Consider the following 24,245-nt stretch of genomic DNA (forward strand, 5'->3'; position numbering starts at 1 on the left):
GGTGGACGTGGCTGTGCGCCTCCACGAAGGTAGACAACGAGGAAATGGAACGCATGCGTCGATCCTCCGTACACCCTCTTGGTATACACCACACCTTTCATTCCGCAGCGAATCGCCACGGGGCATGGACGGAAGCGTTTAGGGCTGCGGGTTAAAAGTGATAAGCTACTACACGAGTTATCTGCCTTCGTAGAGTGACACTCGCTTGCGATTGTATGCAACGTACATACGTCTGAATATCGCGAGAAAGAAACCACCCCAGCGGAATAATTTCCCGACGAGCATAACATAGCGTTTTTCCTCTTTGCTTTTCTTTCTAGACAAAGTTTGTCTCGCGCGAAATTCGCGTGAGAGATATATTTGCAGGCGCTCGCACGCATGCGAAAAAGAAAGGGAGGGAGAGAGAGAGAGAGAGAGAGAGAAAGAGAGAGAGAGAGAGAGAGAGAGAGAAAGAGAGACACAAAAGGAACTCTTATTTACAAAGATGCTTCGAGCCGAGACTAGAAAAGGATTTTCGCGAATTAAGCTTGTGCAAGTGGGAGTGTAAATGGATCGGAACGCAACTCCGTTTGTTGGTTAATTTCACCCCACGGATTAACTTTAGTTTAACGGAAATTCCATTTTGGAACTTGCTCGTCGGGAAGTCCCAAGTTGGAAATGGTGAAGTTGCGACGAATAAACATCTTGCTTCACATTTTTATTGAGAAAGAAGGCAAGAAAAGAAGCTTCGAAACGCGACTTCGAACGCGCTTTCAATGCGAAAGATCTTGCAGGACTTTGTTATACATTACCCGGATTTCTCCGTAATTTGTATTCTCAGGAATATAGTAACGCACGAAACGTGAGATTAAAAATTTATTCCAGTAAACGAAACGTGAAAATCTGCAATTCGCGCACGACGAAAGGCTGACTCATTGCCTCGCGAGGTGAGAAAAAATTTCGGAGTGTGCTGAAAATATCTCGGGGAAATCAGAATGAGATATCTATCGCGTGTTCTTATCGATAACACGTTACTTCACCTGCATGCCCACAAATATCGGTGGAGAAATAGAACTTCATGGTATCTGAGATCACGTACGTGACAATGCCAAGTGAAAATTATCGATAACTTGGAGATTGCTATCGTCAACTGTGTGCAACTCCCCTCCCAAATGAATCTATTCGCTATTAGTCTCAGGTAGGTCTAGGTAGACTCACTCGTTCCTCGACAGTAAATCGCTGCGAATTATGCGACACGTAGTATAAAGTCGCTGTAATTAAAAATGTAATATTTGTTAAGCGCAAAATTACAAAATTTGCAATCTATATGTTCCTCCTCACTCTTTAGCTCCTTTCGCAATCATCGTTTTAAACACGCGCGTTTCTTCCGTGTAGCTATCGCGCATTCCATCAAGATCGGCTTTCTGATCTTCAAAGTGAAAGAACTGTCGAACGTGTCAGTTACGTAAGAGTTGCCCGCGTAGTCTATTTATCATTTAGAATAGCTTTCTAACTTGATTGAGAGAGTCCCATCATAGAAACGTATCTGTCATCAGCGGTACGCACAATACATTGGCGCGACATAGAGAATAAATTCGAAGCACACAAGACAATAAAGAGGAAATCTATAAAATCCTAAATGTAAAATGACATTCACTAACTCATCACACACATACACACACACACACACACACACACATCATGTATAGTTGAACACATTTGCTGCTCTTCATTCAGAGATCCGTGTTATGAGAAGGGCGTTTCATCGAAACGAATTTAAATTTAAAGATTGATCGTCGAAATGTCAGGGAAATGCAGGGATATAAAAAGATGCCTTAATAAATAAAGGAAAGAATATTTCGAGCCAGTTGAAAGGATCGGACGTAGCTAGAAGTGAAACCTACAACACTTTGCACTTTATATCGACGCCGGGACATATAGGTACGTCACATCACATTCAATGATCGTTAAAGATCTTTGCGCAGACGTTCTCATCGTTCCTTCCGCTGACTCGAAGGAACTTAAAAGCATTCGCTAATGTCCTTATCATGGAAGACGTAACTTTCGGCGGTACTTACTCCCATTAAGCTTAATAATCTTATGCCGCTCAACTTTGCTGCATATATCATAAAACTGCAATATTTATGCGACATAAGCGAAAAACTGTCATCAGTGCTTATTTGCACATCCCTACGCAACGTTTTCGATGTTTTATGCATAATGGCGACGACATTCGCAAATGTACTATTCGCTTCGTTACGAGTGCAACGCGTGAATGTGCGTGACACGTCCCCATCACGCCGCGCGTTTTTAAGGTTTTCCAATTTTCAAGTTGTTTGAAAGCGCTTATCCCTTTTTTCGCGTAACTTACAAACACGGGATAATATTTCCCGTGAAATAATAGCGCGCGAGATAATGTTTTTCGTTATCGTCGTGATTTTAACCAATGTATAACGGTATCATTTCATCACATAACCGCAATGTGAAAGATAGAGATTATTTTCCTTGTGAGATTTCTGTAGAAATATGTAACGTAAAATAAACATATCATTCGAATTCGTTAAAAGCAAACAGAATAAAAGACAATTGTATGTATATCGATAAAAAGGTAAACGTTACAAACGCGCGCACCCATATGTGACATGTAAAAAATTCTGAAAACACATAAATAGAAACTTTAGAAAATCCAATCTTTCTTCTCTGCTGCGCGTAATTTGTTACCGACGATTCTTATCAACGCAAGATTGCTTCAATGAATTCTTTACGGTAAGTCAATACTTTCCGACGGTTGATAAAATACTACGGTATTTGAAATATTCATTGAGATTTACTAAAACTGTCGATTCATAAACCGTCGAATAAAAATAATTTTAAATAGTGTTTGACAAAATGCATATTTGAAAAATATATTTGCACATGTTACTTGTAATATAATATATAAAATACGAAGAGATTATTGTTACAAAACTGTCTCTATATCTCTTATCAATTTATTTTTATAACATTACGTATATCTTCATACGTATATATGTTATTTTTGAGTAAAAGGGTCAGGGCAAAAATCCTTCACGCTTTAAATAGATATCGATAAGCAACTATGCCACATAAGTTCATTAAAGGAATGTTTAAATATAGTCGTATTGACGTGTCAAATCGTTTGCGATGATATCAATAATAGAAATGTCCAAGCACGTCCCAGCAAATGTGCGCGCGCGCGCGCACGATAAAACGCTGCGCGATAAAACGCGAAATGATACGATAAGCCACGCTTCATTCAATGATTATAGAAAATTAAATAAAAAAAATTGTGCAAATATCTTCTTCCTATTGAAGTCATAAAAAAACAGTATCTAAGAGTGACATTTATCAAAAAATTAATTTTTACTAATACTTTCATTCATCCAACAGCAGCTTAAAGATTTAAGACGACCGAGTAATTTTAGCAAAATTTAAATTATATTTTACTTCGCGTTCAGATTAGATTCGTATCAAGTATATAAATATCCATCTAACTAGCATTAAGAGAAAAACAATTATGCCTACGTGACGCAGAGGGAAAAACGACGAGGAATTACAACCGGAATAAAACCTCTCGAGATGATTAATGTATGCGATATATCACCTTTCCCTCATTTCACCCGACATGTATTGATTGTTGTCAAATTTATAGCGAATGCTTAAAGTGGCGCTACCACTAACCTCGCGGGACAATTAAAAAACCACACGCGCGAAAATAACTTTCATCGGTTAATTATTTAAGTCAATATAACTGAAAATCGTTCTAATGTTAAAAAATAAAATTATTTTTCGTACCGCCTTCGCTATACAAAAAGGATACCGATAAAATGCATGATAATTTTAAATATATTAAATTAAAATGTAAAGAATATTTCATTACTTGGATTGATTTTAATTTTGATAATAATCTCTAATTTTCTATTTATGAATGATTTTCACGCATTAAAACCAGATCGCATAAACCAGATGCACTTTGCGCCACTTGTAACTAATTTACAAATAAAAATAAAAGATTTTAGGTCTCAATAGCATAATCAGAACCGTACCTGTCTCATTACGAAGCATTCCCCGGTAGACAAACATGCGAAATATAAATACAGCGTATTTATCGGCATGTTATAACAATTCGCCATAGTATAACAAAACGACAGTTACATTTAAATGCTTGTTTACGGCATTTGAAGCGTCGTGGTTTACGACACAATCAATTAAAAGGGGCGGTATGCGATAAATTTGGATAAACACGAAGCGATGATTAATATCTCTTTAATCTGTATTCGATACGACGATGCCGTATTTCATAAGCGGGAAAGTGAATAAGATCGATGGTGTGAATGTGATAGTTATTATACATATGAATAATATACATCGGCAGATAATACTCTGCGACCAAATTGAGCAAGAGACCTAAGAGTTTAATATAAAAAATAATGAAAGATCACACTCACCACCGTACGAATTGCCAACGTGTTCCTTCAACACCTCCGGATAATCCTTAAGACTTGTACCTTCGATGTCGAAATTACTATAAGTAATATCGTGCCCCTTTTTGATGAATTGCACCATTGACTTCATCATAAGCTGACATGTATGCCGACCGGCGATTTGACTCTGCCCATTGGTCGCATAAACCAGATGCACTTTACGCCACTTGTAGCTAATTTACAAATAAAAATAAAAGATTTTAGGCCTCAATAACAAAAATAGGAAGAAAATTAAGTTTCATAACAGCAATATAATATATGACTATTGTATAGAAAGAGAGAGGGAGAGAGAGAGAGAGAGAGAGAGAGAGAGAGAGAGAGAGAGAGAGAGAGAGAGAGAGAGAGAGAGAGAATTTATATTATGTATATACCGATTCATTATAGCTACGAAAAATTTGGCCACGTCTCTAAATGCCAAATTTCCAATCCTCGTGATCATGAAATATTCATCCTTGCACTCGACTTTCTTCTCGGTGAAATCGAATGTAAACCCTCCCGTGGTAATTAGCGGTGTCCCGAAATATTTCACCACTCTGCCAACGACTGCTGTAAAAGAAACCCCAGAACGTATTATATGATAATAAGAATAAAAAGGAATAAAAAGAGAATAGTGAGAAAAAATGTGCCGTTTGTCAAATTTTACATGCAAATGTATTGCGCAATTTTACATGTAAATGTACTGCGCAAAAGAAGTAAAAAAGAAATGAAAGATTTTAGGGAAAAATGTATATTTTTAGAGCGTGATTCGCTCGTCGCTATTTTTGCCACGATGATAATATTTTGGAAATTTCTTCGGAAGGTCCTACGTGTAGATTTTCAGAATTTATTGCCACGATAATATTTTGAAAATTTCTTCGAAAGATTCTACGTGTAGATTTTCAGAATTGATATGACATACCAACACAATAATCGCACGCCGGCCCGAGGAACAAGTGCACACAATGCGAGTTACTGTCGATTGCGCCAATTTGCGCATACATCGCATCGCAATGGTCATTCTGCGGTAGAAAATTCAATTTCAGCCAATAGGGCAGTAAATTCTGCGATCTCGCTGCATATTCAGCTAAACCTGCACAGAAGAAAAGTATTTCTTGCAGCACACGGCACTATATTCATAAATTGCGAAACTAATTTATCTTTGTATACCGCTGAGATAAGGCAACACACAGAACACGTTGTTGAAGAACATATCATTCTATCTTAACTATATATTACGTATCACGGGAGATAAATGCAATTTGATTCAATTACGTTGCACGTTGCATAATTTACAGAGAAGATATTCCGTGGTGAATTTATGTAAAATTCATATTTTACTTTTGAAACTTAATTTTAATAAATTTTCATCTCGCGTAGAATATTCGCATCTTTGCACGAAGCTCGATTTCATTTAAATTTCGTTTTATTTAATTTAATTTTATTTAAACTACTATCAGCCTGCTTACCGAGAACCGGCATAACTTTAGGCAAGGAAATATCGAAACTCGGGTCCGATGGCAGGAGAACGGCGATTCTCAATTCGCAAGAGAACACACCTTCGCGATTCGCTCTACACAACGCCTCGCAATTGCGATGCAGCTGCACTTCGCGGCAGGTTATCCTGCTTTCTACCCGATAATGCATCAGCCATAGGATCGTCAGCATGACGAACCTGCGGGAACCCATGGGTATGACGGAGAGAACGACGCGAATCAATTCGAGTCAGGTCAGGCCTCTCGCTTATCCAGATCGAATATCATAAAACGTCATCGTCTCAATCGCGTTCGACATCGCACGATAGCACAATCACACGAGAAACAACTTCTTCATCTTCGCGAAAGAAGCTTCGCACTACCACGTGAAGGTGCCGATTCGTAAGCTCACTCGTCACCGTCGCGAGTCTCGGTCGTGCTACAGTTGCTGTACGCGTGCGCTCTTTAATTTTGCATCTTTCGTCCGATCATAGTCGATATTGTTCCACTGCAACGATTGCCTTCTACCTCGCGACGGAAAGTATCGCTCTTCGTCGAATGAATTTACCTCGAACTTTATTTTATAACCGTACTCGTTATAGCAACGGCACACAACTAACGCAAATCGCGTTTGAAAAAATTGAAAATAAAAAAGAATGAATCTGAAGGATCAAAAATCTAATTTCACCGGGCTCCAACGGACACTTGTCGGTTATATTTGTGATTCACTTGCTCCTTTTGCAGGACTCGTAAACACCGTATTTATTTAGCGCTGATGTAATCTGCTGTGCGCGTTATCAGTACTTTGAGAGACACAACGAATCATGAAAGATTATAGCAAGTACAATTACGTTGACGTCCACGTAGTCGTTTGAAAGCTATTGAGACATACTCCGGGTCACTATTATTTTTCAGGCAGGTGTATCACGTTAGCACTTTGGAGATTTCGTGGACGAATCCACACGCACGATCATGATCGCCGCGGGAAATGTTTGACGGGCGCTTCGCCCAGCCGAAATCCACAATCGACAGAGGTACTCGATGTTCACTTGAATTCCGTCGATGCGCACACAGGTCTCAAAGATAGAATGGAAGCGCGAATTTCGTCAAACACAGACCCGATTCGTGGGAAGAGCGAAGAGACGTGACCGATCATACTCCGCTCCTGTGGGTCGAAAAATACGAAAAATATCAATGAGAGAACGTAGGGACGAAATAGCGCGACTCCTCTCCCTCTCCCTCTCCCTCTCTCTCTCTCTCTCTCTCTCTCTCTCTTTCTCTACTTCTTTCTTTCTCACACGCGAGTATTCGAGCGCGAAGGATCGCGATTCATCGAGACTACCGGCGACACTGACACCTCGATCATTTGCAAACCTCTTTGCCCCGGTGACGACAAGCGCCTACACACGCGCGTCGCCGCCCCGCGTTATCACGGATATCTCGCTCATCGGATTGATAATAGTTATCAAAAACTCCGATGCGTACACTTACTTGCCTCTTCTTTCTCCCTTTGGCTCCGGGGTTGGCTGCCGTTGGCCCCCTCGGGCTACCTCGAACTTTCGAGAAAGAATTTTGCCGCGCCTCACACTTCCGGTCAAGCGCGTCTAGTTTGGCGGAATCACCCGTAGAGATACGTAAGCGACCTCTTACCGTCCTCTGTTGCGACCTCTGTTTATCGTCAAATCTCGACGCAAGCTCTCCCCTTTTTCAAGCTAGATTTGTGAGTTAAGATTTGGAGATTAGAATACGCGCTGAAGTGTCATGTAGCGTCGACATAGTCGCAGCACGTTGACAAGCGCGACGAAAATAAACGTGTCTCCGGGAGCTGACAACGTTACGAATTATGCGCGATGATGTTTCGAATTAGAAAGCAAGATGGAGGAACTCGGGATGCGTCTTGATCGATTTTTCATGCATAGTTGAAATAATATATTGATACGCGTGGAGAAAACCAACATAATAACTTTAATACTTTATACAACTAAGTTAGGGGATCTTTTTAATTGTACGCGATATTGATTTATTACTTATCAATAATTCAAAGTAGAAAAAACGATCTTGTCAAAGTAATATCCCAGACAGCACATATGTCCAAAACTGGGACATAAGACGTCTTTAAGACATCTTTAAGTCGTCTTTAAGATGTCTGAAAATAAGACATCTTTAAGTCTTTAAGTCTTAAAGACGTCTTATGTCCCAGTTTTGGACATTGTGCTGTCTGGGCACTGAGGCCGAGAGTTTGACATCACAGCTAATTTCAAATCAAATATAATATACCATGCCGGTTAGAGTACCGAGTTTCGATACATTCTTGCCAATTATATCTTTATTTTATCCTCCATATTGTTTGCTTTTCATCAAATCGGCAAAACTTTCGGCAAATTTTGCGTGATATATTTATATATACTAGATAAATTAAGTAGGCCGCTACTTCCGACTAATTCAAACATGGAGGCGTAACGTTCCGCGGCTAACAACACGCAATAAGAAATGGGCGAATTCGAGTAATTGCAATACGATTATCTATAATCATTCATATGCTATCGAAAGAGCGTGTAAAGAGCATCTAAGATCTATAGATGTTGGTGAGATTTATGCGAAAATTTATCAAATAAGACATACTTTTACTCCCGCGTTGTTTCTCGCGCCCGATCTTCCATTCGCTCCAACCGGAAAAGGAAAGAATTAGGAGATGCGCGCAACTCGCCGTGTAAAGGTGTCACCGATTGCAGCGCATGCTCGTCGCATTTCGGAACTAAATGACAGACACGTCCTTCTCCATCTAGGTACTTTATAAATTCAATGATTATAGATGGCCACTGGTCGGCAGTTTGACATCACTGTCATCAGCTGATTTCAAATCAAATATGAGTACCATGTTTACAAGAGCAATGTTTCACAGGCTAAATAATTATACTAAAATAATAGTAATTGATCCATCAATTATTGATTGATTACTGACGTGGAATTAAACAATTGAGCAATGGATACAATTAGCACGGAGAAATTCTACGGTGGCAAAGTATGTAAGCGAAAATCTAAATCCAACGTTCACTGGGTGAAAATACACCGTGTCATGCCGTCGCATATAATGGGTCCGACACAATTTTGGAAGGAATTTCCTAAACAAGCGGATGCATTGGCCGCGGCTGCTAAACGTAGTACGAAAACAGACACGCTTTGCACTTTTGTGTACCAGCGACCCAGTGACGGTAATCGCAAATTCGTTGTTGCACATCCAGAGGTCTATTGGTGGTATTATAAAGCTAAACCGCAGGAACGAAGATGTTCGTATGAGGTAATTCCTAATTTAATTTGTTTAAGTGCATCACAATATTTTGATTTCTAAATCAAATATGTTTTCGATATGCATTCGTTTTCTTTGCATGAAACACATAGAAAGTTATTATAAATTCGACAGGTAATACCAAAAGGTTCACCATGTTGGCTATATCTGGATTTAGAATATCCTATTAAATTAAATCCTCTTTGTAATGGCTCACGTATGACCAAAACATTGATAGATATTATACGCACATATCTACTTAATCACTATCATTTGTTATGTGACAGAAATAACATTTTAATACTGGATTCTACTTCCAGTGAAAAATTCAGCAGACATGTAATTTTTACTATGAAAGATATGGCTTTTAGAGATAACTCGCATATTGGAAGATTCATAAAAACTATATATAATGATATTATGTTGTACTTGAACTCTGATATGCAGTCACATGGAATCTTGAAACAATTTAGTAAAGCAGACATTGAAGAAATGCTTGTGGAAACAGCAACACAAGGCAAAAGATTATTTATTGACAATGGTGTTTATACAAAGAATAGACATTTTAGAGTATACCTATCCACCAAGTGGGGAAAACAATCATACTTAACAATATCCTCAGATTCTACATATACTCCATTAAATAAATGTAAAGAGAAAGAGTTGGGAATTTTTTTGGATTCCTTGATATCTTACTTTCCAAACAAAATGAATTTAATATTACTAGAGTTTCAAAATCGCAGTAACATAACAGCTCAGCTCTATTCGAAAATATTAGCACCAGCCAATCATGAGGATGACAATCAGGTATCACCATATCCTGAAATTGATAAATATATTCGCAGTATCATTGATCCTGGCAAGATACGCGTTAGTAAATATTCCGAAAAAACTAAGATACTAAGATACGAAATTTATGGTAATAGGTAAATAATTATACAATTATAATAGAATAGTTATTCTCTTTATATAATCTCTTTTTATTTCTCTATGTACATGTAACATAAAAGATAGTGCATAATACTATTTTTACATTGCTTTACTGTAGATTCTGTGAGAACATTGGCAGATGGCACAAAAGTAACAACATATATTGGATTGTAGATTTGAATAAGAAAGAAATATATCAGAAGTGTCACGATGAGGACTGCTCGGGTTTTTCGTCTACTCCGAAAAGCTTACCAGAAGAGATTATTTTTATGTTAGACACAGAAGGTGATACTCTCATATCAGATGTAATGATAGAGGAAAACATTATATAAAAAAATACCTAAAGAGCATTAGATAGTTTTTTATATAAATGTGAATAAGATTTATAAAAATATATGTACACAAATACTTCCGATTGTTTCTCAATAAATTTATTTTAGTATATCTTTAGTATATTTTTCTTCGAGTACCTTTCTTGACAAAGCATGCATTAACATTGTCCAGTGATTAAAAAAATGATTTTAGTAATAATAGCGAGGAAAGTTATCAATGATCTTGAAAATTTTTGTACATAGTACAGATAGAATATTAGAATAATGGCATACCGGCATGTAAAAATATACAAATTATTTACAAAACACATATTAATGAACATTATATAATTTCATTCCCTATAATTTTTCAAACGAATTGGAGAATATATATACATTATATTTATAATATATACTGTGTACATGTATATATCCATGTACAAGGGATAGCTTAAAAAATGTCAAGCTAAAAGGCTTCCATAATAATTTTAGATAACTTTATTTGTTAAACAGATTGAAAGACGAAATTTATCGTAGGCAAGAGAGAACTCGCGTATGTCAATAAAAATTCTAACAGGCATGTAACCAATAAAGAAAGACAGAGAAAGAAATAATGTTGTTCAGAATTAAATAAAGAAGTTTTCTCGAATAAAGAAAAGATAAGTATTGAGAATTATATATGAAGAGTGAATGAGAGAACGAATGAAATAACAGAATAAAGAAAAAAGAAAAAAAGTGTGAGAGAAAGAGATAGAAAGAGGCAGAGAGACAGAGAGAGAAAAAGAGAGGATATACCATTTCCCTAAACACATTACAACTAATAATTTATAATAAATGTAAGCAAGTAAAATTCGAGACCGAGGGGAAATAAATAAGCAGATTTTATACATTGCCTGTCTTTAGCATTAAAAGTTTTTCTTAATGTCTGTTTGTAACTTAAATATCAACTAGAAGTACTTATACACTTGGAAGATATTAAAAAATCGGAACTTTTCAACAGAATTTAATAGTTTTTTCGTATGCTCGAAAATGTTTTTCTTGGAATAAAGTACTTCTCCACATTCGCTCGCATATTTAAATACATAAATATATTCATGTGTGTACACACACACACACACATATATATATATAATATTAATTATATTGGATAAATGCAAAAGTTTTAATAAATTTGTAAAAGCTGTAAAAGTTAATTCAATTTTATGGCAGAAATATGTAAATATATATAATAGGCTAAAGATAATAAAAAATAATGATAAGATTACTTAGTAGAATGAATAAATCATTTTTAATTGCTTAGTTCGGACGTTTTTCTTTCACCAAATCCATCAAAATTTTTGCACCCACCCAATATATGTATATATATATATACATATATAATATATACTGTATATTATTGTATATATGTATATATATTCCCCAACATGTATAATATTAATTTGTTATATTATAAATCTATTTATAGCATAAATCCATCAAATCAATGCTTTAAATTTGTTTCCACGATTTAACATAAGCTACATCCTCATTATTCTGTATAATGCATAATACATATCTTCAATGAATAAACGGACTACAACGGATGATAAAACTAATCAGTCTTACTACATGCTTAGTATATTTTTCAATTGATAAGATATTTTCGTTTCCTATTTTCGTAAAATACGAGAACCAGTGTTTGGAAAAAAAGTACGAGATTTGTTATAGTCACAATTTTCTCTTGCTATCTGTGAAATTTATCGTTCCTCAATATACATTAATGAAGCATCTGATATTCTCTGTTAGTCCGCAATACAATCGTCCACGCATTCATCTGTGTTTTATGCTTTTACACTTCCGGTAGCAGAGATCGGATTTATTATTCTCTCGGTATGAGGTCACGTTACATTATCTACTAGTCAAAAATTACTTCCTTAAATCAACTGTGAAATATTCGTGTCATGCAAATAATTTCGTGAGGTAAAAATTATGTAATAAACCTTGTTTTTGAGCTGAAGAGTTAGTAGCGGTGTCTCTATTTCCATTCTCTATTACATCATTCTCTTGCTGTACATTATGCATTATATCTAACTCGATAGTACTGTTAGGAGTGTCTGGTTTAACTTGTTTTTCAAATAACTGGTGACCGCTATTAAGTATAGTCTCACTTTGCTTTGTTGCTTTATATTTTTGATAATTTTTTGAAGCATTCCGCATACGTATCAAGAACTCAGGTAAACCTGAAACAAATACATCACAACTATCACAATTATTAAATCATATAACTACATGTTAACAAATATTTTACAGAAAGAAGTCATGAAAGTACAGAAACAATCAAATACAAAGTTAATGAGTCACAATCATGAATTTGGCAATGTTTACTTATCCATTATAATAAAACAAACCTCTCAGTGCTACCCATGAAGTGATGGGAGTTGGCACAGATACACCAGGATCGTCAAAGTAAGTGAGACCAAATTCAATACCTGGCTTGTTAAATTCCGTGTAAGGCCTTATCACCATATATGACCAATAGGACTTAACTCTGAATACATAAGGATTTCAAATTATTTATAGACAGAAAAAATATAATTTTCTCTTTTGACATGATTTATGTTTCTTTTTATTTTAGTCCTAGAAACCTTATTATATAGCTAAGGTTATATACGGTATAAGTTATATATTGCTTTTATGTACCTGTGAGTACCATGTATGATTGGTACATTGGGATGTTCAGTTACTCTGCTGACGATAATTATGATTCCTTTTTCCCTATTCACAATCCACCGCCGTTGAAACACATAATCTCTATTTGAAAATAAACTCTGTGCAAAATAGAAATTATTCAATTATTGGATAGAGACTGATTTAGTGGTGAGAAAACATGTGTGTCTTGCTACTAACAGGCCAGAGCATCTCCCAATGAATAATATCATTACTCTGATCAACAGATGATATTGATTTTGGATCAGTTTCAATAATCTCTAGTTCCTTAGCGGTAGAATCCCATTTCAATCTATAATCGACATCTATTTGTATTTGTAAGAAGTCTTCAGCAGTAACGTCAGAAAATGAGCCATACACTTTATATGCATACAGTCCTCCTGGTTCCTGCCGTCTCCATATTAACATATCCTGACGTTCAATATAAGGCTGCCAACCATCTACTATATTGTGTATATTATACCATAAATTAGATACAAATGATAGATAAAATACACAGAGTAACAGGAGATACAAGATAAATCAATCTTAAATAGTTAAAAACATACTATTTTCATTAGAAGCAGTACACTGAGCTCCAGTACATTTACAATATTTTACATTGGACTGTATAACATCAATGATAATCCGCAAATGACATTTTGCACATACCACTGTACAGTCTCGTAATCTCTGAATCCCTTCAATTTCATGAATGTATCTGTAAGATAAAATATTGTGATAATATTATTCTAAAATTATATGTATTTGTATGTTTACTATTGCAAATAAATGTTAGTGACAAGTACTTATTAACATCTTCATCACTAATTCTCTCACGATTCCAATTGTACATAGATACAGTAACTGTGCTCAATAAAAAATTCCTAGCAATTCTCAATCTCCATGATCTCATGAATTCTCTTAATGCTACCTCGTCCCATATTCTTGTGTAAAGGTAAAATATCTGCACATGTCTCCTAATCCTTTGTGCTGTTATGAATTCGAATTGTCTCTTACATACTTGGACAATTTGTTTACCCTGCTCCCGAAACCATAAATTTATTCCTTTACGGTAAGCAGTAAATTTGCCATAACCAGGACCATGATGCTTAACAAAAAGCGCTAACCTACCACCGTTGTGATTATAATTAGTATCGAACCGTCTAATAACATGACTGAACAGTTTCCACGTATACATAGTTCAACCTCAATATTAATGTATGATCATAAACTTTTAAATTAGCAGTTTGTATTATAATTTTTCAAAAGAATTGTTTATTAACTCTCGTAACAAACCACGCAATTCTACAACCAAGCGCGGCCTCGTGGAGACAACACGTAACTGTACGTAACCTTCTTTTATGTACCGGTTTCCTTGGTAAAAAAACTTTTTTTCTAATTTTCATATCTATTGGTTTACTATATATAGTTATGACATTAAATTTTATTTTTAATAATGTTGATTACACGATGTATCAAAAATAACATATGTCTATATTATAGCTATTATTTATAGCTCTTTATAAACATAGATTATATTTCACTCTAATAAGATGTGGTTTTTAATTAGATTGACCTTGAGCATATCCAGCAAACAATATAACATGTAACATATACCTGTTAATTGTAATCTCTATTATATAATGTGTACATTATATAATAGTTACATTGTTGAGTAGGAAATTACAACTAAAAAGTATATTACATGTTACATTACATTTTCTGAATACACATATTAAATTATAGGCTATAAATTTATTTTAGCATATAGTAAAGTGAATACTGTAAACAGCAGCAACAATAGAAGAAATAATGGATGTAAATTGATATCAAATTTTGATAAATAAATGCATAGGATAATCCAACAAGCTTATACATATACACATATACACACATACAATCCAGATTATTTTTTTCAAAATATAAATTGTGTATATTAAGAAATGTTTTTAAATTTATTTATTTAATTATTTAAACTCTCCTTATTAAAGTTCTTACTTTATAGTTGGATCTTTACTTTATACTTGGATCATTATATAGAAGATATTTTTAGAGTTTATAACAAAAATACAAAATAATATAACTATCTAGAACAATACAAGTAGACAAAGTAAGTAAATAAATATAACTAAACAATCAGAAGTTTTACAATTATCTTTATTTTTAGGATCCTTTGAAATATACAATAATAAACTCTTATATCCACTATGCGAAACAACCTCTTGAAACAACCTCTCCTGATGCAGTTATGAATGTGATCAGAGATGTATCAGCAAGTAAACCAGTAAACAAAATCGACAAACATAATGTGCAATGTACATTATTGTACAATTTCATTAAAAATCAGGTACAGTTAAATCATTTACAATAAATACATATTTGACAAAATGAGATTTCTTGATAATTAGCTTATGGTGAATTAATGTTAACATATGCATAGTTTATAAAACTATAAATTATTTAAAGATTGCTTATAAAACAAATACATATTCACGAATAGTAAATATTATCGCCGATTTTAAGCAAGTCTTGTGTATTATTCAATCGAGTCAAGTAAATTCCAAATCTTAACTTTCCATGAAATTCTTGTGCTAGTGTTTTTAATGGCTCAATAGTCTTCTTCCCAGTTGTTTGATCAATACATATCATTTGACATCTTGTACAAGGACCATTTACCTAAAAATAAGATATACATTATACAATAAATAAGTCAAACATACATAATAGCATAAGAAAAATACAATAGCATAAGAATATACAATAATTCAGATATTAACAGTGAAATATCTAGTAAGCAAAAATCTTATATGGCAAGATTAGTAATTTGTTGTGTTAGAATGTTTTAAAAGCTGTCTCAGTTTTCTTAATGCTTGCATGACAATGGTATATAAACAAACAAACTAAAACTGTTATATACGCTAATCGATTTGAAGCAGTGTTTTATATTTGCACCAAAAAAGATCTTAAAATATCGTTTGCAAATCAATAACTTAGTAGATATGGAAATTCATACCTTGAAATTGTTATTTCCTATACGAATATGTTGCCATTGTATTTCTTCAAAGGCGTTGCAACCTTTGATAATAATATTACCTCGAAATCGATGCACGACCGTATCTTTTTTGAAATCTATACCATCGGTTACCTTATCAATAAGCCATGAAACGCTCGCTTCATTTATTGCTAAATATTGTGCCTGACTAGAAAATGATAATTCCTTGTCTGATCCTACAAAGAGAGACGTGATTTTATCTCGAAATTTAGTACACTTTTTCGTGTTTCTCTCTCACTGTACCTTTCTTTTGCCTGCTATAGCTTTGTCGAATTAATCGGAGGTTTGGTTTGCCCAATGCCAAACTTAGCCACTCCGAAACTTCCAATCCACAATCGACACCTGTTACTCTGCTCTCACATACTCTGCTTTGGTATATAGAACATTCAGTTGATTCCTTATAAGTAGTTGCTAGAAGTATTGCAATTGTTGGCATTCCTAGAATAATTTACTATGGTTTACATTAACAATAATGCCATTAAATTGAAAAGAACCATCTATACAAGAATCTATACCTGGATATGAGAGTTCCATAATATTTTTTTCTTTAAAAATAACAGGCTTCAGCAAGCATAGATTCGTCTGATGCTTTTGGGTCAAACAAATTCCAGAAGATGTTATTATCATCCACTCTCTGTCGTATTCTAGGCCCTTTGAATTTAAATTCCACGAGTCTAAAATCTCATACGCACCGCATGATTTTATGGGATAAATAAATAATCGTTGCAATACGCATTTGTTCGCGCGCGTAATCGTATTATCAGACTTTCTGAAAGTCATAATGTCCTTGTGGTTTTCGCTTTTATTCTGTACACTATTCTGCATGTTATTGTTCATCCCATTCTCATCGTTATCGATAATAGATGAAGTAGCATGATCTAAGATATTGGAATTGCAAAAATGTGTTTTATATTTTTTAGAAACTTTCACCCTGTGATCCTCCCACCGTTCCGGAATTTTCTTGATGCTCGGCCCGTCAACGAAGCATTTCGTGATCATAAGTAAAACCGTCTCGACATCTTTCATGGTGGACATATAGCCGAATGAAATTCTCACTGCTCCAGTTGGCCTTCCATTGATTAAATCTACAGTACCGCCGCATACGTAGCCCACCTCATAATTTTGAAGAATCGTCTCGCTTGCAAGAGACAAGTGCCTTTGACAGGCACCAGGATTGCAAAAGCAGCCGGTTCTGAGGTGTATTTTGAATAACGCTGCCATATTTGCGACTTCTGTATAGCCCACGTATTCGCCGTTAGACCGAATGAGATTGAACGTAACAATACCTCCTTGCGAATTACGATCCTCGTAATCAGAATCTGTATACAATTTGGCAACTGACTTCCCGTTACAGTGATGCAATATTAATAAGGAACGATACAGGATTCTGGCGAGAGAGAAAACGTGCTGCGATATCTTGTCCATGGTAAGCTTCGAGAGCACATCGAAGCCGTATCGCAACGATGCAATTGATAAGAACGGCACAGTCCCGTCTTCGAATCTGCAAGTCAGGAAGTTTTTAGGTAATCTCCTCGCTACCCTCAAGCGCAAGCTATTATTCACCTTTGATGCAATACTTGACGCTTTCTGTGAAACATTTCAGAAGCGAGAGCAACGTCCACCGTACCACCGCCGTAGTAAACCTTTTTCAGAACGTCTGAGCTAGAGTTCTTTACCAGCAAAGCACCGATGCCGGTGGGATAACCGAACATTTTGTAAAAAGACAGACACACGAAGTCTGCTTTGAAAATAGACAAGTCCAAATTATTCGTCGGCACGAAACTGGCGGCGTCGAGTAGGACGTACCAGTCGGTCGACGAGTCACCAACGACAGCGGACAACGCTCCCGCATGTACATTCTTGATCCATTCAAGAGGATACTTCAATCCGGAAAAATTACATTGCGCAGAGTATACGAAAAGCGAATTGCAGTTTTTCCGTCTCCCACGATCGGAATCACGAGAGTTCGTACGCTGCTCGAAAACTTGAAACGCCCGATCGTGACCGAGGCAAGTGATCGAGGCATTTCTAGCAGCGACTACATCTCGCATCCCAAGGACTGACGTGTGATTGTCCTGGACGTAAACGAAGTGTCCTGTATGCCGTCCGATTCTATTACTTTCATACTCCTTGAACAAGAATGTTTCAGCGATTGTCTTCAGGCTCGCCGTAGCACCTGAGGTAAAGATAACGCTGTATTCATCGGGAGTAGTATTGAAGTGGTTTAAAATTCTGAAATGGCAGTATCAATCAATTAGATCGTGATTACACGTTTATCAACATATATATATATTCATTTGTTTGTTTTTTAGTTCCAATTTTTTTTCTTTCTGTCTCTTCTTCCTTTCCTTTCTTTTATATTTTCTCTTACCGATCTCTCATATGATCGACAATATCTCTCGTCGATGAACTAGGAATACCGACCGAGTGCGGATTAGCGTAGAGACAACGTTGCAGATCGTCTCCGATGTTCCTGATCATCGTGTCTGTATACAAAGCTGCGCCTGCATGATCCACGTAACATTCTCCTGGAATAAACGCACGTATGAGTAAGCGAGTGTCAACTCTTTCTTTATCCATTCATGCACTGTTAAATGCAAATGTATAGAATTACTCAGAATCGACGACAGCCTTCGGCTTCTGCTACGCGTTGCACGAGTAATTCATGTCATGAATGTGGAGTCCATGAGAAATATAGTCAATATTTGTAACTATTGTTACAGAAAATAATGCGTTTCCACGAGATTCATCACTTACCTCTGAGCCTCGCGAATTCACTTTCGAGGAATTTCACACTAGTATCGTCGTACACAGGCGTAAATTCCAGCGTCTCTGACATTCCGACGTCAAACTACACCAGACTCGGAGATCTACTACAATATGCACCGATACTTCAACGTTCTATTGATATCGTATCAGATTATCGTCGCTGTGGGGGATCCGATTACGTGTTGCGAGCGTGAGTACTTGAGTTAGCTGCAATATATCAAAGTCACGTGACGGTCATTACGTACATAATATATACGTCACATGTTGCATCACATACATCGCCATAAATGAACTTAAAGCATATCAGGAAACACTCATCCAGGCAAACAGTCTATTTGTTGTTTCGAAAATCTCTTGAATTAGTACAAGTTAGAATGAAATATATATATTTTCTTTAAGTAGTAATTGAAAAAGCTATTAATGAAGGAAGGGCCAAAAAAATGTTAAAGGACTTTCACTACTAATGTTTTACTTATCTGTCATATTATTTATTCTTTTTCGTCAGATATGCATTTAATTTTATTAGATATCAAAATTATTTGCAGCACGGTTTGATTCAACTAATACTACTGGATTCAATGTTAATGAATTCAATAATAAATTACTAATTATATGACCTTACGAGGTATAAAAACACTATAAAAGAAAAATATCTATAAAAAATAATAAATGAAGTAAAATTGATGAAAATCTTTTTTATTAAATTATTTGTTTATTTGTTCGATTGATATAATGCCATGAAAATATGTTAAACATTGATCACTGTTTGTATATAATATTTATATCTTCCCTAAAATAAAATTCATAGACTTGTTTAATAGAGCGAAAATAGTATCTTATAAATTTATTTTAAATATCAAGTTACTTTATGGAAAAAAAAATATGAATTATAAGGTATATATGATGTTTCAAATACTATATAAAAAATATATTGTTGCATAGGCATTGTCAGTATTTTCTTTTGAATATTTTAATAGTATAACAGCAAAGGTATTTCATAAAACTTAATATATGCCATTACATATTTTTAATAAGTTTAACTATAATAGATAAAGAAAGAAATTGTTGTAAAATTTTAAAATACATAAAATATTGAGATGATTTGAGAATATTTCGAAAACTTGCAGATGTAATTTTATCATTGTTTCAACAAGTAAACAGTTATTGTAACAAACAATTATAAGAAAAATTCAATCATATTTCAAACATTTCTTATAAAAATTTTCTTTATCATACTTGCAATTTTCGTCTCGTTAATTAATAATAATTATTTTCTCATAGTTTTCCATTACTGTTCTCGATAGTATCCCAGTATTTATGATAGTTTCCCAGTATTTTTCTTTATAGTTGTACAATATTTTTTTCTGTACAGGAAAATCAGATATATGGTTGCAAATAAATATGTCAAGTTCATACGTATTCGATTGTTCCATGTCGCGTGATTTATAGTAAGTAAATCAGGGTACCATGTCAATGATATTGCTACAAGATAATTATATTGCATCATTATAGCGACTTAAATCTTTGATTCTAGTACCTATTGGTATCCACCCCCTCTCCTCCTTCTCCAAGAGGTCACAGTCGCTTTTCAATGTCACTATGTTCTTGAAGTAGCTCAAGGATGAGACGCAAATTGCACGGTCGTCAGTAATGGATCAAGACATCTTTGCATAAAAGTTCTAAGACACGTTATGTATACGTGTGTATGCACTTTATATTTGAATTTAATCTTTAGAAAATCTTTAGAAAATTATTTAGAAAATTTTAATGGAGCAATTTTTATTTACCATACTATTCCATTGTACTATTTTATTGTACTTATTTTATCATATTCAATTTTTCTCATGAATATTATTTATGATAATATTATGTAATAATACTGACATTTATTATGATTATTAAGTAAGATTTATGATAATTGTGCTGTCTTTATTTATTAATTATTAGTTCTTTCTAATTTGTTGGTTCATTTTAAGGTCATGTCAAACTTTAAGGATGCGAAACGGGTGATCCGTCACTGCATGTCACGCACGCGTTTTAATCACCGACGCACGTGCGTGTAATGCATCTGCGAGAGGATCGTGCGCCAATAATTATCGCGAATCGCTTGCCAAATTGCCACCTCCCTGAGAGCAAAGAGGCACGCACTTTTGAAGGGACGATCGGTCGGCCCGGTGCGGTGGAGGGTAGGTATCATGCGCTATAATAAAAGCGAAACAACGCGCAAGAACCGCGGGAGAGGCGAGTTCACGGCGAGTAGAAGGGTGGCTTTTTTCGCAGTACGTGCGAACGCATCGAAGAGCGGGTATTGTGTCGCAGGTATTAGATCGCATTCTTTCCAAGTCGCGAACGATCGTCGAAATATAGCAGTGAGGGTGAAATGTGAAATGATTTTCTGTCGTGAAGAAGAAACACTCCGTTGTTGTTCTTGCCAAATTTCTTCCTGAATAGAATTTGGAGATTTCGATACTCGGACCGAAACTAAAAACTGTGCGTGATGTAGAAAATTTCTCATGCAAAAAGAAATTACGTCTTAAAAATTCTGCTAGTTAATTGAAAAAAAAAACAGCAACACTGTGACGTTTTAAAATTCTTCGATTTGCAAAATTATAAATCATAAATTACAATATTGTCATACGCGGAAGATGTCATAAAACAACGACCTTTTTCTTGGATACTACGTTCCTCGGAAATTATTACTTATTTTATCTCCTTTACTAATGATAAAATTGTAATTTGAAAGATGCGAGAGACGACGCGATATCTATATGATCAATTATTTGCTCGGATGTAGAAGCTCGAAATCAGCTCGAGAGTTTGGGCGCAATTTGAAGATTATTACTGTATTTAGTTTCGCCGCAAATACCAATTGATACCTCAGCCAAACGGTTTGTTGATGACCTCTTTTCTCACACGAGATATATATATATATATATATATTGGCTAATTATATCCTACTGAAAAGTAAATTAACCGAAACGTTCGATCAGATTCGTGAGTATTTTTGAAACGCGATACTTACGAAACAGCAAGAGCGGTAACTACGTATAAATAACGCGTCCAATGTGCAAATTATAAATTGACAGGCGTTGCAAAGGGAAGATTAACAAGAGAATGATATATAATTATTCCTTAAGTATAAATTATTTCATAATGCAACTCCAGGCTCTATATCGAGGTGAATACATATCGAAAGCATCATGTGGAATGACGAACCTGCATCATGGGATATAGAGGAACCTGCACCCGCAGCAACTACCGAGGGTGCGGCGGAAGGTGCCCCCGCCGAAGGAGCCGCGCCTGAGAGACCGGTCTTAAAACTGGAGAAGATCGAGCCTCCCTATTACAACCATCACTGGGTTCGACCGCTGTTCCTCAACTATGCGTATCTTTACGATTACAGGTAAGTTTGCGAGTAACGAGTGATCAAAACCGAATCGAGTAATTACAGATTTGTACTTCTTATCTGAACTAGTAAAACTTTGTACTGAAACTTTATTTCTTTTCTCCTCAATGTTAGTTTATGTACTTTACTCTAACACGGCAGAGAATGTAACTTAAAAAAAAACAGCACTTACAAAGAATCTAAGGTTCATGTGATGAAATGATTGTTTCTTGATATTCAACCGCTGAATAATCCTGTCTGTTTAACTCAACAGGAAGAATTACTACAACGACGTGATCGACTACCTTAATCATAGGCAGAAGGGTTTATTCCGCGAGCCACCTAGGGCCCAAGAATGGGCCGAGAGGGCTATGAGGACCTACGATCAAAAGAACATGGATAAGAGCTTCAAGCGTTCGGCCGACATGAAATACATCACCAACATGAGACTTACATCCAGACATTACAGTTACCATACTCGCGCTTACTACAGCTTGAAGTATCAGAAGATCCTGTGAGCCACCCACCGCCACATTATGGAACGCATTACCGTTTTTCTTTCTTTTCATCAGGTATAACGATACACATTGTATATTTATACATTTATTTAGCGCAATATGTATGCTCGTCGTTGGTGATACGCGTTGTAAAATATACCATCTTCAATGTTAAGAGTCGCCCCTCCGCACCTACCGCGTGTTTCTCCCACTAAATTAACGTTCGACGTATGTTACCCGAGCGAGAACTTGCAGGGAAAATTCTAGGATATAAATTTCCGAATTAATAGTCGCAAATCCTCCGATAGTCTTTCCTGATTTTATTTAATAGTACTCGATATTAAATACATAGCAATTCATTTCTATCAAGGTATACGCTTGTAACGAACGATAACGACATATTTTCATTGAATATAGTCTCAAGATAACATAAGAACATCGTATGTATAACCGAATAGAGATATAACTGAAGGAGTATGAATACGATTAAATGACATTTGAATTAAATGGATAAGATGACACGATTATAGTCGTTAGAAAATATCCTCGCGATTTTCGCATTGCAACTATGTGTGTTTCCACGTCGCGACGACGGCTCTTAAAACGAGACGCTCTTCTTCCTCTTCAAGAATCTCCGTTTCATCGGCTGCATCGCGAGTGACTCCAACGGATCGGCAATTTCGCTGGTATCGATCAACGAGTTAATTCTGCGTTGTCTCCCGGTCTGCATTGCTTCAGCCGTTGCTTCCGGTTTCTCGTTGGCCGACACCTTGATCCATTTGGCCACGATAGGCTTGACCTTCAGCTTCTCCGGCACCAGCTCCGCATTGGCGATTTTACGCGTTCTGTCGAGCTTCTGCGCTAACGACATCGTCTGCTCGTCGTCCTCTTGATTGTCGAACTTGGTCGCATGCCGCTGGAACGCCATCTCCGCGGCCTCCAGCGTGTTCTTAGCCTTCTCAATCTCGGCGTTCAGGTCAATCACGTCAAAGATGCGATCCTGCAACGTGCGTGATCACCCTCAGCTTTATCATCAATTCATCACAATAAAGTGGCGCATCCACCGCCACCTCGTTATTATATTCGATTTCCAACAGCGAATTATCGAATTATTTTGTCGTTTGATTGAACCTGCATATCCCGCCTCTTGCGTCTCAATTCCGCCATATCCTCCTCGAATGCGGCAGCCGCGCGTTCCTTGAAGCGCCGGTGAGTCATCACGAATTCGTCCTCATAGGGATCTTCTTGAACTGGTCGACCATGTCCGTCGAATAGGATGTCCAGGTCGTCGTAGGAATCGTCACGATTTCCCGACAAGTTGCGAGAGCCTAAAATGTTAGTAGGATCGCGTTAAGATGATTATACTGTTAAAATGTGGATATTCCTTAATCCTGC

At 36.0% G+C, this 24,245-nt stretch overlaps 6 protein-coding genes and 1 long non-coding RNA gene across 12 annotated transcripts in view; 3 read left to right on the forward strand and 4 right to left on the reverse strand.

The window, feature by feature from the left end:
- LOC105192252 (atrial natriuretic peptide receptor 1) overlaps window positions 1-6,581 on the reverse strand; it is a 93,615-nt gene extending 87,034 nt beyond the window's left edge. Inside the window, exons 1-4 of the mRNA XM_025303626.1 lie at window positions 5,927-6,581; window positions 5,380-5,550; window positions 4,853-5,027; window positions 4,446-4,654 (exon numbers count right to left, since the gene is read on the reverse strand). Coding sequence (XP_025159411.1) covers window positions 4,446-4,654; window positions 4,853-5,027; window positions 5,380-5,550; window positions 5,927-6,146 — 775 coding nt within the window. The 5' untranslated portion in view covers window positions 6,147-6,581. The remainder of the gene's footprint in view (window positions 1-4,445; window positions 4,655-4,852; window positions 5,028-5,379; window positions 5,551-5,926) is intronic.
- A 2,171-nt stretch (window positions 6,582-8,752) lies between these two features.
- Window positions 8,753-10,592, forward strand: LOC105192251 (DNA-directed primase/polymerase protein). The gene is made up of 3 exons (XM_011156241.3): window positions 8,753-9,230; window positions 9,354-10,144; window positions 10,267-10,592. The coding sequence occupies exons 1-3, from the start codon at window positions 8,916-8,918 to the stop codon at window positions 10,478-10,480; spliced, it is 1,320 nt and encodes a 439-aa protein (XP_011154543.1). The 5' UTR covers window positions 8,753-8,915; the 3' UTR covers window positions 10,481-10,592.
- A 1,306-nt stretch (window positions 10,593-11,898) lies between these two features.
- Window positions 11,899-14,365, reverse strand: LOC105192248 (stAR-related lipid transfer protein 7, mitochondrial). 5 transcript variants are annotated; one of them, XM_011156236.3, is made up of 7 exons: window positions 13,954-14,365; window positions 13,714-13,865; window positions 13,346-13,608; window positions 13,139-13,266; window positions 12,847-12,986; window positions 12,439-12,678; window positions 11,899-12,353 (listed from the first exon to the last, which is right to left on the reverse strand). In XM_011156236.3, exons 1-7 carry the CDS (start codon window positions 14,343-14,345, stop codon window positions 12,337-12,339), a joined length of 1,332 nt encoding a protein of 443 aa, XP_011154538.1. In that variant the 5' UTR covers window positions 14,346-14,365; the 3' UTR covers window positions 11,899-12,336. The 5 variants fall into 5 exon arrangements, with proteins under 5 accessions (XP_011154538.1, XP_011154539.1, XP_011154541.1 ...); XM_011156237.3 differs by having other exon boundaries at window positions 11,899-12,371; XM_011156239.3 differs by having other exon boundaries at window positions 11,899-12,678; window positions 13,954-14,186; window positions 14,279-14,339.
- Window positions 14,329-17,298, forward strand: LOC105192249 (uncharacterized). Its single transcript, XR_850517.2, has 3 exons — window positions 14,329-14,491; window positions 15,315-15,494; window positions 17,120-17,298. It is a non-coding gene; the product is annotated as an uncharacterized LOC105192249 (long non-coding RNA).
- mal (molybdenum cofactor sulfurase) lies at window positions 15,498-19,132 on the reverse strand. The gene is made up of 7 exons (XM_011156240.3): window positions 18,957-19,132; window positions 18,571-18,727; window positions 17,763-18,431; window positions 16,715-17,700; window positions 16,443-16,637; window positions 16,161-16,375; window positions 15,498-15,823 (listed from the first exon to the last, which is right to left on the reverse strand). The coding sequence occupies exons 1-7, from the start codon at window positions 19,036-19,038 to the stop codon at window positions 15,638-15,640; spliced, it is 2,490 nt and encodes an 829-aa protein (XP_011154542.1). The 5' UTR covers window positions 19,039-19,132; the 3' UTR covers window positions 15,498-15,637.
- Window positions 19,012-23,025, forward strand: fln (flightin). 2 transcript variants are annotated; one of them, XM_025303692.1, is made up of 4 exons: window positions 19,012-19,158; window positions 20,945-21,154; window positions 22,134-22,371; window positions 22,628-23,025. In XM_025303692.1, the coding sequence occupies exons 3-4, from the start codon at window positions 22,169-22,171 to the stop codon at window positions 22,869-22,871; spliced, it is 447 nt and encodes a 148-aa protein (XP_025159477.1). In that variant the 5' UTR covers window positions 19,012-19,158; window positions 20,945-21,154; window positions 22,134-22,168; the 3' UTR covers window positions 22,872-23,025. The 2 variants fall into 2 exon arrangements, with proteins under 2 accessions (XP_025159477.1, XP_011154535.1); XM_011156233.2 differs by lacking the exon at window positions 19,012-19,158 and having other exon boundaries at window positions 21,153-21,287.
- Window positions 23,026-23,044: 19 nt separating this feature from the next.
- LOC105192246 (uncharacterized) lies at window positions 23,045-23,975 on the reverse strand. Its single transcript, XM_025303702.1, has one exon. It carries the CDS (start codon window positions 23,776-23,778, stop codon window positions 23,449-23,451), a length of 330 nt encoding a protein of 109 aa, XP_025159487.1. The 5' UTR covers window positions 23,779-23,975; the 3' UTR covers window positions 23,045-23,448.
- Window positions 23,976-24,245: the final 270 nt, after the last annotated feature.

Source organism: Harpegnathos saltator, unplaced genomic scaffold, assembly GCF_003227715.2.
Source record: "Harpegnathos saltator strain DR-91 unplaced genomic scaffold, Hsal_v8.6 scaffold117, whole genome shotgun sequence".
NCBI lineage: Eukaryota > Metazoa > Arthropoda > Insecta > Hymenoptera > Formicidae > Harpegnathos > Harpegnathos saltator.